Genomic DNA, 13,796 nt, shown 5'->3' with positions numbered 1-13,796 from the left:
GTAGGTATCCAAGCTTTTCTGATGCATGTGGACCATGTACAAAAATTGGAATCTAGGCAACTGAACAGCCAATAAGACAACAGATGTATTATCTACCATTTTCCACATGCCCAAGTTCCACTTTTACTGCTTGCATCATGTTCTTTCTGGTATCCAGAACATGTGAGTCCTTCAAGACACCTGCAAAGTTGGTCACCTGGTGTAACAATGCAGTTATGAAGTAAATACAGAAGTAAGACACAGAGTGGGCATTGGTATATTTGCTGAATGTTCTTGTTGCTGTTCAAGAGTCTCCCAGATCACATCACTGCTCATGGAATGGAACATTTCTTAGACATTTTCTGGTTTATTTAAGTTTGTTCTTGCAAAACCCTAAATGTTAGTGGTTCAAACGATTTTTGTTTGATCATGATCTCAACTGAGAGTACAGAAGAAAAAGAGAGCCTAGGGAGTACATTTTAGGGAAGTCAGGAATACTGATTATCCACCTACTGATTTTTTAAAAAAGTATTCACCACCGGTATTTTTGAAACAAAATTAATAATCCTTCATATTTCAACTTGCTCTAACAAGGCAGAGGAAAAAAGAAGGAATGCTCTGATTGTGTGTAGAATTAAGAGTGCTGAAAGATTTTCTTTTCAGCCATGGGTTAAACCTGAATGGCCAAAGAAAATGTGATATCAAAGGTGAAAGATCACTGAGAGAGATTGGCAGTAGCTGTTGGTTCACCTGTGGAATACATAGATCTTTAACCATGGCAGGTTTCCTTTAGGTGTATTATAGTGTTTTACTTACCTTGTAAATTACCTTTACTTACCTTGTAAATGAAATCAGTTGTGAACCTAATTCACAATCAGATCAATATCTCTGCTTTGGAGCTGACAATGTGTATCCTCTGCTGGGGCACGCAGCTGGATTTGGTATTCTGGCATCCACCTGCCATCATGTACCTGCCACATCCCTGTTGTCTCTCTGTATCTCTGTTCTGCCTGTTTAAACTGGGCTTAATGAAAACTGCCTGCACAGAGATTACATGAGGAAATGTGTTTGGTTGGGGTGTCTCAAAATTGTGGTGGCAAGTAATGCATGTAGATTTATTCTGGAACAAGCAAAGGCCTTTTTTCCTTAAAACCTGCTTTTTGCTTGGTAAGTGTATAAAGATGAAATGATAAAAATCAGTAGAATTAGTGATGTAGTTTTACTGATACATCCTAAATATGTTTTAAAATCTAATGCTTTTAGTTTTTTCTAGACTATGTTTTATAACTTATAAATCAGTAATAAAAGTATATTCAATGTGTATTTAATGACATTGGAAATGTAAATGTGCCACTTTTATCTGTGTCTCTGCATTGCCTAAGGTTGATCAGTATCAGATCTTTACAGACTTTAGAGGACAGAATATTTATCCTATTTTTTTCCTGAACTTTGATTTCTCTGAATTGCTGTTAACTTACGTGTATTTCATTATCCACATTGGCCTAGCAATTAGTAATTTTACAGTAGCTACTGGGAAAAAGCCAAACAATTTCATGATGGCCTGTATCCAATAATAGAAATCAGAATTGTCTTTGAACAGAACACAGATTTTTATTAGAAAAGAAGCATATAGGAGGTGAAGTTTTTGTTGGGCTTTTGGGGATGTTCAGCAAGATAGAACAATTAAGATAAAAACCATGTGGACAATGATTGATGAGATGATAAAGTGAGATAAGAACATGGTGAATTCTGAAAATGTGAAGTTGTTGCTGTTGAGCTGTTCTTTGAAATGTTTTAGCTAAACAGAAGACATTTTAAATAATCCTCTCCCATTTGTTTCATTCTCATCCATAGAAAATTTCACCCTGGGTGGGTTTGCGCAAGATCAACATCTCCTACTGGGGCTGGGATGACATGTCCCCTTTCACAAACACCACTCTGCAGTGGCTCCCTGGAGAGCCCAATGACTCCGGCTTCTGTGCCTACCTGGAGAGAGCAGAGGTGGCAGGTCTGAAGGCAAACCCCTGCACTGCCATGGCAGATGGCCTTGTGTGTGAAAAACCCGTTGGTAAGGAGCCTCTTGCTCCCAGCAACTGATGCTGTTGTGAATAACAAACTGTTTGGGGTTTCATGTGCCTAAGAGGGATTTTGGGACAATTTGGATTAAATAATTACAAATATATATATATATTTTTAGTTTTTTGAAATAGCTGTGATCTAGAAACAAATAATAGTCCTAAAGCAGAAAATATTTATTTGAGATTTAGATCAATGCCTTATTTTGCATTATACCAGAAATCCTATAGTTTGCCTCTAAATCAGTAATAGTCAATGATAACAGTAGCTGTAACCACGTGGAGTTATTCAGCAGTGCTGATGCTTTCTTTCTGAATCTTGCTGGACATTAGTGAATATTTTGCAAGTGTAAAAGACTGAAAAATCCAAAATTCTAGTTTCTGTCTTTTAGTTTTGTTTGTGTATAAAGTTTACTGTAAGAAAGAGTCACTTGACTGTTCAAGTTAACATACACTAAAATGGACTCTGTGAGCTATTGTATGAGTCATGCTGAGTTTTGCATATTAAGTTTTTTAAAATATGATTATATACAGAAACACAAATTTGGATGTAGCTAATTTGTAGCGAATTAAGGAAGCAACCTCTTCCATAGCGATTTTTCTAATGTAACAAATGGTGAAAAAAAAGGGGATTTGAACTTGTGTTCAAAATTATCACTATTTGTGGTCCTTTTCCAGTCAGTCCCAACCAGAATGCCAGGCCCTGCAAAAAGCCATGCTCCCTGAGGACAACCTGTTCCAACTGCACAAGCAATGGCATGGAATGTATGTGGTGCAGCAGCACCAAACGATGTGTGGACTCCAATGCCTACATCATCTCCTTCCCATACGGACAGTGTCTGGAGTGGCAAACTGCCACGTGCTCCCGTGAGTATCTTAATGAATGTTTGTCTTATTAAATATACTGTTACATTTATTTTTCACTCAAAAGAGCTGAAGGGATTCAGCACATTACTAGAGATAAAAAGATTTTCAAGTGAATGACCCTTTATAGCTACTAATGTGAGAAGTCAATGCTGAGTATGCATTTCCTAGATACAGATAAAGTGCTGGCAATTTGATGATGAAATATATTTATTCTTTTGAAACTGTGAAAAAGTATTTATTCTTTTCAGAGAGAGAAAAATTACCGTGGTTGTTTGTATGACCAGTGTTAGTGTGACAAACAATGGCTGTGAGCTGGAACGGGATACTGTTAAAATTAGATAACCAATATGTAGAACTTAGACTTACACAATATCAAGTTATTAAGAAAAGGAAGCGTGCTTGATTTTTAAAGACTTAAATTTTCTGATTTTTTTTTTTTCAGATTCAACCTATACCATTGTCCTAGCATGCAAAGATAAAAACAAAGTTTTAATAATGATAGTAGTAGTCTTGAGAATATTGTAACACAAATGCAAAACAGACGATCTTGGTCTTCCTTAGATTCTTCTCCCTTGCAAATGGGGATTATTAACGTTGGTCCCTGATTATTAACCCTTGTTCATCCTCTGTATGGAAGCAGGAGGAATTCTGCCATAAGGCAGGTAGAGGAGGTACAGAAAACTTTTGTCCTCTATGATCAGACTGGGTCAGTCTCCATTAATGTTCAAGGTTGCCCATTTCATCCTTTGGGGACAAGAGGAAAGTGATTTCTTACTTTGTCAAGGAGTAAAGTTACTCCCTGGATGTCCCATTTTGAAGCACATTTCATCAGAACTTGGTGCAATGGCTCTTGAGGAGAATGACTATCTCCTCAAAGGAGTTTCCAGTGTATCAGCCAAAGCTGCTCCTTCCCAAGCTGGGAGTGACCAGAGTCAGCCGCATGCAGTTCCAGCAGTTCCAGGGTTTATTGGTGCCATAATTGATGCAGATGCTGGAGTGAGCTGCCTGGTGCTTAGATTCTTGTCTTAGTTGAGATTTATCTAGAACAGTTCTTCACTCACCACTGTACAGAAGACTGGTTCTTAGAATTTTACTGTCCTTCAGGATTTGTGAAGTGTACCATTGGACTCTTCTTACTGCTCTACTTTAAGAGAGTTTCTCTGGTTACTTCTGATTTCCTTTCTCTCTCCATAAGGGTCTTTTGTTATCAAAGCCCCTGGAACATTTTATTTCAGTGTATCTTGTGACAGCATTGATGATCTTGACAACAACAAGCAACTTGCTTTCAGGATCATAATTAGATCATGATTCCATTTGATAGGTTGTGGATACAAATTTAAAAAACCCTGAAGAGCACAAAAGGCAGTTACTTGCTTTCACCTAAGCCTCAGGAAAATATGATGTAAAATAAGTTCTTGATGTGTCGATAATAGCAACCATTGACATATTCTAGTCTTAGGAGAGAAAAAGAGCTGTATGTACCAAGCCACTGCATATCTGGGTTAAAGAGAAATAAGGCATAGGAAAGCCTTTCTTCCAGGCTAAACTGGCCAAGAGTCTGTATTCCTCTAATTGAGATTTCTTGTTCATCCTTAATAATCATAGAATATAATGAATCAGGACCATGTTGAGCTGTTCTGGTAAACTTTTTGGCTTATTTGGTAAGTTTCAGGTATTAATCCAGGTTCTCGTGCCCAAATTCAGTGTAATAGGAACACTTCATCTCCATCAATGTGTTTGGAATAATAATTCTGTAGTGACATAACCATTCCCTCTCATAACCATTCACAGAACTTTTTTTCCCCTCTCCTATATAGGAATCAATTTTGTAACTTATAAAATATTGTGAGTGAGTTGTAGCAGAACATAAATACATTGAAAATCTGGAGATAAAATTGACAGAATACCATATGAATGATGCTTTTGTTTTTAAACTAGCAGATATTATGTCAGCCTGAACTTTCAATTCAGTTTTTCTCTTCGTGTAGTGTTTGCACATCACACTGATTCAATTTGTTTGGGAAACATAAGAAATTGTTTTTAATTTGATTGTCATTTTTGTCAGGTGTATAGAAGTTTATATTAAGTAAGGCAAAAGGGATTTGCTATATAGCAATTCAACATTATGTAAAGGCAATTTTGTATGAAAATGTATTTTCTATTCAACAAGTTAGAAAAAAACCAAGATTCTGTGTCTGTAAGCAGTTTTCCCAGAGTTTTATAGCATCTGATATTTTGCATTTAAACAAGAAAATGCATGTCCAAATGAAGCATGGTTCTGCCATTTTTTTAGTCTAAATGACTTGAAAATTTTATTAGGTAGATGTATCATTATTGCTGCTGAAGTAATGAAGTATTAAGTGGATTCCCTTATCAAGGGGTAGTGTTTCTACTTGAAGAAGGGATCGTAACTATACCTTTAAAAAATCCTCCTTATTTTTAAAATTTTATTTTTTATTTTGAATGATTAATTTCTGAGTTTTTGGATGTTCTGCTCTGAATGAAAAAAAAATTCAGACAAGCATGTATGATTTAAAATACAAAAAAATAACAACGAAGAACTTCACATTTATTTTCACAACTTGGAATTAAAATGAGGAATGCTGTTTCATTGGTGACATACTGTCATTTTAATACCTACTTGCCAAAAACCTGCATATTCACTCTTCCCTACATCTTCCATCCATTATGACTTCTGATTGAATAGCTGACAGTTGAACAATCTTGGACCAACTCTAGAATTTCAAATAAAACAAAATTACTGCTTGAATATCTCCTTCTTCCATCAACGATTGCTTCTCAGCTCTCTTCAGTTTTTCAGCTGAATGCCACTACAGAGAATAGAAAAGGATTTTTAGTTTTGGTTCTGTTTTATCTTCTGTGAAGATAGTGCAGCTGATACTTGAGAGCTTTATAAATAGCAGCATGAGTATAAATAGCAGCATGAGATTTGTTTGGATTGTTTAGAGTGCATCTCTGAAAGGGCAAGCCAGCCAGTGCAGAATGATTGTCTTTATTTCTCTGCTGATCTTCTAATGTATTCAAAAGCCCAAATTTGTATCATTCAGTTTCAGCTCTGGTGGTTTAAAACCGATTGTTCATGTTTGACAGTTTGCAACAGCAGTTGGCCTTCTCCCGCCCCTGCTATTTTCCATATTTGGGAAACTTGAAACATTTCCTCCTGTTTGGATTCTTCCAAGTCTGATGAAGAGCTCTTGCTTCAGCTTTCTGTGCTGTTAAAATCCTTTTGAGATTCACTCAGATTCTTCACTGCCTGTTTTCCTGATATCTGCAGGTATCTTTAGACTGTGCAGTGTATTTTCTTTTTACAGCTTTCATTACTCTTAAACAATTTTAATAGTTCCTGAAGTCAGAGGAGCTAGCTTCATTCTGCTCTCAGTTAATTCAGTTAGCAATGAAATCATTCTGCTTAGTATTCCTTGTGTGGACCAGAGGAGTCCAGGTAACTGTGAACATTATTTGGATGCAGTGTCCTGGCTGCAGCTGAGCCAAATTGAGAGGTTACCCTCATGTAGAAGCCATTTGAGTTTCCTTCACAATAACTTTGGGAATCTTTAAATTACTTTCTTCTTTTTAAAAAGAAACTTAGATAATTCTGGCTTCACAGCAGGAGCTTACCTTCATGCATGCTTTTAAAATTTAATTTTGAAAGCCTATAAAGTTAATGTGAGTAGAGACAGGGACCCATAGTGATCAATGTTTGAGTGAGTCTGATGTTAATTTGGTGCAGTGTTACAAGAGTAATTAAAAAAACTAAGATATATCTGAAAAAGCTTAAAGAAGCTTGGGAACTTTAATGGTATTTCTGAAGTTACTAAAATGTTAATTTCTTATTAATAAAAAATGACAGTAACTTCAGAATAGGAATTTTATTGGTTCTAAAGAGATTTAAAATATGAGGAAGACTTTAATTATTTTAAGAATAGAGTATAAAAGATCTATAGGGAGATTTGAATTTTGGAATGCAATTTAAAAAATGAAACCTGATTAGCTGATGAGAACCTTAAGATAGAGTTAATTTAAATGGGACTGAATTATGACTTGTAGCTGGAGATGTGTAGTATGCTGGCTTGTTTCAAAAGCTGTATGTAAGAAAACTAAGTCATATTTGTAGGCGAATACTCAGGTGAGATCCAGAGGTACTTTATGCCCAAAATAATTTTTGGTTTGAATTTGAATGATCCTATGGGGTTTTTTGTATTTATAAATGTTATTACTCTTATTTGGTTTATTGACCTTGTATTGAATTCTAGAGTTTTCTGATTCAGTAAAATTAGTAATAAATAATATATTAATAATAAGTAAAGAATATATATTTTCTTGTGTGTCTAATGAACATGTGCAGTATTCTGCTTCATTATCTTTGTTGATTTGAAATCTTTATTGTTGCATTGGGGTGTAACAAACACCTGCTGTGTGTTTTGTGATCTTTGAGGAAGTACTACTTTTAATGAAAACCGAGATATTCTTACTAGTACTACTGATTATTATTTTATTTTAATTTGCACAAGGAAAAAGAAGTGCTACATTGTCTCTTCATCACCTATTGTAAAATCCAAGCATCTTATTTAAAAAACAATGCATTAATATTGTATTCCATGTACTAAAGCTCAAAACTGCTCTGGGCTGAGGACTTGTGGACAGTGTTTGGAACAGCCGGGGTGTGGATGGTGCAATGATCCCAGTAACACCGGCAAAGGACAGTGCTTGGAAGGCTCCTCAAGAGGCCCAATGAAGGCTGTCAGTGTGCACTCCAATGAAATGGTGCTTGATGCTACTCTTTGCCCAAAAGAAAAAAATTATGAGTGGTCTTTTATCCAGTGTCCAGGTAATGTTTGCTTCTGTTCTTTCTTATATATGAAATAAGAGTTTAACCACACAAAAATAACATAATTGTTCTAATTAATGCAAATAGCATTTTCATGAAAGATTTGTTTGTTCCAAAATATTTCTTAAATGTATAATTTGTTAGTCTCTGTCTGCTGAACACAAGTGTAAGCTGACATGTGAAATGCAATGCAAGGAGTTTAGCCAAAACTGCCATTTATTTGTAAATAAGTTTTTACCCACCCTATCCCTCCACTTTTAGAAATCAAGGTATATAAATTTTCTTCAGCTCTTGCTTTCTTCTGGCTTCTGTATCCACCAAGGAGTGGAACTGGGGAGAAGTTATCCATAGGAGACTACTGATGGGCAGAAGTTTCCCTCCTGCTGCTGACAAATCCAGCTGTCTGTGAGAATGGAGGACTGCCAAATACCTGAGCTGTGCTTCCAGTTGACCTTTTAGACATTCAGAGTGAATAGAATCTGTGCTTTTGTAGCCTTAAAGAGAATCTCTGAAGCCTAATTTTTAGCCATACCAGTCTGATTGCAGTATTTTAATTTTGGAGTTCATTGGAAAAATAAGGAAGATACCAGGTGCTATAAGACTGAAAGCTGTGCTGGTGCAGCCTCCTGTGTGGAAATCCTCCAACCCTGACAGCAGAGCATGGAAGCAGCAGTGGAGGACTGCAGGCAAATGAAAAGCTTGCTGGGGACTTTGACAGCCCTCCAGTAGTCATTTACAATAAATAATACAGTTGAAAAGGCAGCTTGGAAACTTTGGTTTCATTTTTTTTTTTTTTTTAGAATACATAGTGTAACTGTGCTAAAGTTATTTTTCCAGAAGTGTTCTACTGCTGATAATTTTGGAAGCTGGAGCTTCTCGAGGATCAATCCTTTTATGGGTACATGCAGCTGTGTTTGCTTTCTTGGCTGCTTTTTTCGTCAGTTTATTCTCTCTGTGTGGATGCATATATATAGAGTGAGGGGTTTTTTAAAGTCTTAGAGTAATGAAATGAAATGTAAAACCAAAACTAACCCATTGTTGAATATTTTGAGTTAAAACCAAAAAAAATTTCAGATAATCTCATACCATTTCTTGAACAAAGAAGACTCTAGTATGTTTCTGGAAAGAATAGAATGACATTCTGTTGTTATTTAGTCTGTATGTTAAAATAAGTATATGTTGATAAGTGCATTGTTAACTTTTTAGTACAACAAGTTTAGTATACAAGTTTCTACCACTAGTGAAGTTGTAATAGGTAAATATAATGTTTGTCTAAACTCTTTGAGTCAGAAGAACTTCATTGCTGTGTTTAATATTCTTTCTTCTTGGATAAAGTTCTGTATTCATTGTATGTTCTTACCAAGAATTTACTAAAGTTCCACTTCAGTTTAAGATTCCCTAGTTCTGTAAATTTAAGGGAAAAATACTACAGAATCATAGCATTAAAATCTCAATTGATGTGAAATTTCATTTTGCTCTGTTTAGGCTGGAGGTTTTGTTGCTAAGATTTTGTTTTCATTTTCATAGAATATTTTCTTTAATGGATTATACCAACACAGTTTATTCTTAGCACAGCAATCATTTGATGTACTTGAAACAAGATAGAATTAAGTCTATGTAAGCCTACTGAGCAGTTTGCAGTTAGGATAAAAATAAAAATACATGGTTTATACCATGCAGTTTGGAGATTATCCTGCCACATTGATGAATATTTGGCTGAACCATCCATGTTCATTCAGGCATGCACTTATTTTTCCTTGTAGTCCATATCTATCCTCCTTTTAGTGCCTCTGGGCAATTGTGCTGATGATAAAAATTTTAAATTCCTTCTCATTTTCTGTTTGTTCAAAACTTCAAGATTAGTATTCATCAGGCAGTAGGGAAAATGTTTGTTTTTGTGACTGGTCACTTTGAAATCAATAGGCTTCCAAAAAGCTGTCATAGTATTTCTTTTGATCAGAAATTTTATTTTCATCAGATTCTTAGTTTAACTGAACCATTTTTTATAAATAAAATTGCAAATAACATATATAAAAAGAAAAGAAAAATATCTTTGACATTTATCTCTTGAGAAGAAAGGTTTAGGTAGACTGCAAGCCCAAGTTTTTCTTTAAAGTCTAAATTTCTCCTCTGAAAAGCACTGTGAGTAGATTCTAACTAGTTTGTTTAAAACTAGATGAAGTATCTTTACACTAGATCCATATTGTAATGCAGACACCCTTTTCATAAATTTTCCTAGTTGTAAGTATTTTCTTAAAACTATAATTATCGGCAATTGTCAGCTTTATCAGCCGTTTCAACACAGAGGTCCAAAGCAAATTAGACATAAAATTGCTTCTCTCCAGGGCAGCCTCACTGAGGATTCAGCTAAAGTACATTTTTGTGTGTGAGGAAAATGACTTTGTTGCTGCCAGTGATGTACATTAAAAGGACTTAAGGAAAAAAGAACTTTTACAAATTTAACTCCTAATTCTTACTTAATGGTCATTATGGTGTCTCATTATTTTAATGACTATTTTAATTATTTAATACTGATGTCTCCAGTTTGATTGCACTGAACCAGCTTTGAAGTTTATTGAACTGTGCACTTCTTCTGACTTTTCTCAACAGGATACGTATTTTTAGGGAAATCAGCAATTATATAGTATAATTTTTCAATGGTGTGTCATGTCAATTGTGGGTTGCATTGCTTCTTATTGTGTATATATTTTTTTGAATTTGTTTTAAAAATCTCTTCCATTTTCTTTGACTCAACAAAACATAAGAATTCAGAGCTGTCATATATGGCCAGATAATATTAAGACTTACAGAAAACTAAAATTTACAAGTAAGGTTGCTGTCATCACCCTATAGAGAACACGAAAAAAGAGAAATACAAAACTAAACATTAGGAAAAATAGAAAATTTATAAGTCAATGGCCCAATAGTTAGAGAATATCAATATTAAGCATTTTTCCTAGACTACGATATAGCCTTAATTAGGCAATCTTAATTGTTCAATAGAACACCTATTTAATGTACTCTTTGTTTTTACTTTTGGCTTATTGGGCTGTATTTTTTTTTAACTTTTGTTTTAAGTAATTTAATGTGTAAGACATGCGCACAAACCCCAGAATGGAGATGCAACTCATGGTACTTTTGTGTAGCTTTTCCTGAGAATGGCAACAAACTGCAGCAGAGGGAGACACCACAAAGGTGTCTAAAAATCAAGTATTCTTGGGAAGAATAAAGCTTGTAATTTCTGAAGAGATTTATTCAAGATAGTGAGAAAACTTAATAGTACAGAAATGTTTGATACTTGTTTGGAAGAAAGAAGAGATTGTCAGCTTGGGAGGTTTTAATGGTTTATGAGCCAAGTCTGGCAATGGCTATAAATATATTAAGCTACTAAATTATAAAACAGCTCTAAAAACTTTTATATCATGCAGTGAGTATCCCTTTTTTTTTCCCCTAGCCAAGACACCAATCACTATGAAATTTAGATTAAAAATCCAAATTAACAAAAAAAAAATACAATCTTACTGTGATAGCTGTCCTCTTCCAATTCTTCCACCCCCTTTGGTGCTGAGGAATTGACAGGTCTGATGTGGTTTGACATTTGACAAGCTGCTGTAATTGACAGATTACTAATCTGCTGGGCACCAAGAGCTCTGAAGTTCCACTCTATAGAGAGGTCATCCTTCAAAACCTGGCAGAAGGATCAATGATTCTGGCAGGATTCACATTGTGATTTTGCTGCAGGAGTGATCAGTGCTTTCTGAGTTTCCCCAAAATGTGAAGCTCTTGAGTGGAGCTCTGCTGCAAGATCAGTGGTTTATAGTGATGTTATTTGACAAAAAGCAATTTTATGCTTACAAGTTCAGGTGTGAAAAAATTATGTCAGTAGGAATCCAGTTTTTTTAATTTCACCAAAATTGACTGTAGTGAGGAGGGACTGGAGCTATTTGATGTGGTCCTGATGTCCTTAAAATGGCTTTATATGCCAAAGCTAATGAGGGTCAGGACAATTAAAAGTAAGATGATATTTACTTAATTTATTTTGGAAGTTCTCTCTCCCTGCTACATATGTTTAGCTTTGAGTTCATGTTCTCCATCACAGTAGGCTTTCAAATGCTTCACATTTGCATGTAGGTATTGGGGTTTTCATGGAGTCTCCGTTAGGGACTTACTTCCTCTTCAGAGATTTCTGAAGTGACTGGACAGCATTTTTAAGCTATAAGGACTGGATTCAATTATTTCAATGGCAAAAAAACCCCCTTTCTCACAAAAATTCCCATAAAACTCACATGTCACTATAGAGTCAGCTTTTGTGTGAATTCATGTTGTGTTGCAATGCTGTTTTAAAGAGCTTGTGTGTCAAAGTGCAAATATTAGTCAGGACTAAACTCAGAATCACGTTCTACTACAATTTTGTGGCCAAATGGGCATGATTTTGTTCTGAGGAGCAGTTTAGTAATGAAACCTTTAAAATGTTGTATTCCAGCTTGCCAGTGTAATGGCCACAGCACCTGCATCAACAGCAATGTCTGTGATCAGTGTAAAAACCTAACAACAGGGAAACAGTGTGAGACCTGCATGCCAGGATATTATGGGGATCCCACCAATGGAGGACAGTGTACAGGTAAGTCCTTCTACTGGGGGGAAAAAGAAAAATATCAAAATGACATTTTATGTAACGTGAATGTAGCCGTTTGAATGTAATGTGAAATTAACTTTTCTTTAAAGGTTAAAAGTTTATTTAATAGTACTGATGAGTTGATCAGCTAAATTAATGATTCTAAATCAGAATAATGTATTTAAAGAGAATCTCATTCAGAGTTATCATTTTGCAGTTGTTGCTCTCTCAGGAGGGGGAAGAAACTCCCTTGGAAGTAACACCTTAAATCCTGTTATTTCAGAAAGACATCATTAAATTTCATGTAAGCAATCCTGTTAGAGGCAGTGAGAAGGTACTTATAAATAAAGTTCAGTATCTGCCATAATGTCTGGTAACACTGATTTGTATAAATATGTGATGCTAGTGGAGAAATTACACATTTAACAGAGCAAAAAGTCTTACTCGTGTATAGTTGAAACAAAAAGGCCTGGTATGCTGAGGATGGCAAGGCACCCATACCTATTCAAGATTTAGTTTTTAAACTGCTGCACTGAAGGATTCTCCTTCAAGTGAAAGAGAGAATGAAGTCAAAGCTCCAGATGGTTTTTGGATATTGCTGTAGAGCTCCTTTTTCACTTGCATGGGTGGTTTTAAAGTTGACAGTAACTCCTTCCCTTGAAACTGAATAGTGGAAGGAGGAATATATTCACTAAGAAAACTCCTTCCCTTGAAACTGAATGGTGGAAGGAGGAATATATTCGCTAAGAAAACTTAGTAAGATTGACTTTGAATCTAGAAGAGTGCTGGAAAGTTTTGTCCTACGACTTTTTCTTCTCCACTACTGATGTTTCTTTAACCAGTCCTTTGCTTCTCAAGGAATATTTATTCATTTTAAGGGTTTGTTGGTTCCTCAGCACTCGAATGTGCAGTAGGCAATGTGTAAAGATTCACATCTGGTAAACTCAAGCACAATATGTAAAAATTGTGTTCAAGGGGATAGAAAGATTAATGTCTACCCTTATTGACAATTGAACATTTTGCTGAGGCTTTATGATGCTTTAAATAATTCTTAATAGTTCCCTTTTTCTCCTAAAGTTGATAAAATGTTCTTTTGCTGTCTGTATCACGTTCATGGAGAAATGATGTATTCATACAGCTTTTATTCTTCAGGGGTACATTAGCTATCAACCAAATAAGCATTCCATCACCTTTAGTGAAATATGCGTGCTGCAATAATGGCTAAAATCAATTTATAAGACCAGTAAAATTATAAATTTTACAACTTGTTTTTTCAAACCTAGTCTGTAAGAGTGCATATTTTTATTGGTAGACATGATTTTAACAGGAGCTATTTTAACTAGAGAATGCTTTAAAAAATAAAAATGATTATTATTTCAAGGCTTTCTCTGCATTGTTAAGTTGTATTTTT

The 13,796-nt window shown here is 35.1% G+C and overlaps 1 protein-coding gene across 4 annotated transcripts in view; it reads left to right on the top strand.

Moving 5' to 3' along the window:
• ATRNL1 (attractin like 1) overlaps positions 1-13,796 on the top strand; it is a 440,327-nt gene that overhangs the window by 105,292 nt on the left and 321,239 nt on the right. For all 4 annotated transcript variants that reach the window (XR_005602196.1, XM_039554022.1, XM_010412925.4 and 1 more), the window contains exons 16-19: positions 1,834-2,047; positions 2,733-2,921; positions 7,552-7,770; positions 12,254-12,391. Coding sequence is in view for 3 of the 4 variants with exons in the window: in XM_039554022.1 (XP_039409956.1) it covers positions 1,834-2,047; positions 2,733-2,921; positions 7,552-7,770; positions 12,254-12,391 (760 nt within the window). In the remaining variant the exon portion in view is untranslated. The remainder of the gene's footprint in view (positions 1-1,833; positions 2,048-2,732; positions 2,922-7,551; positions 7,771-12,253; positions 12,392-13,796) is intronic.

Source organism: Corvus cornix, chromosome 6 (assembly GCF_000738735.6).
Source record: "Corvus cornix cornix isolate S_Up_H32 chromosome 6, ASM73873v5, whole genome shotgun sequence".
Taxonomy (NCBI): domain Eukaryota; kingdom Metazoa; phylum Chordata; class Aves; order Passeriformes; family Corvidae; genus Corvus; species Corvus cornix.
This window is presented reverse-complemented; position numbering and strand designations above follow the sequence as displayed.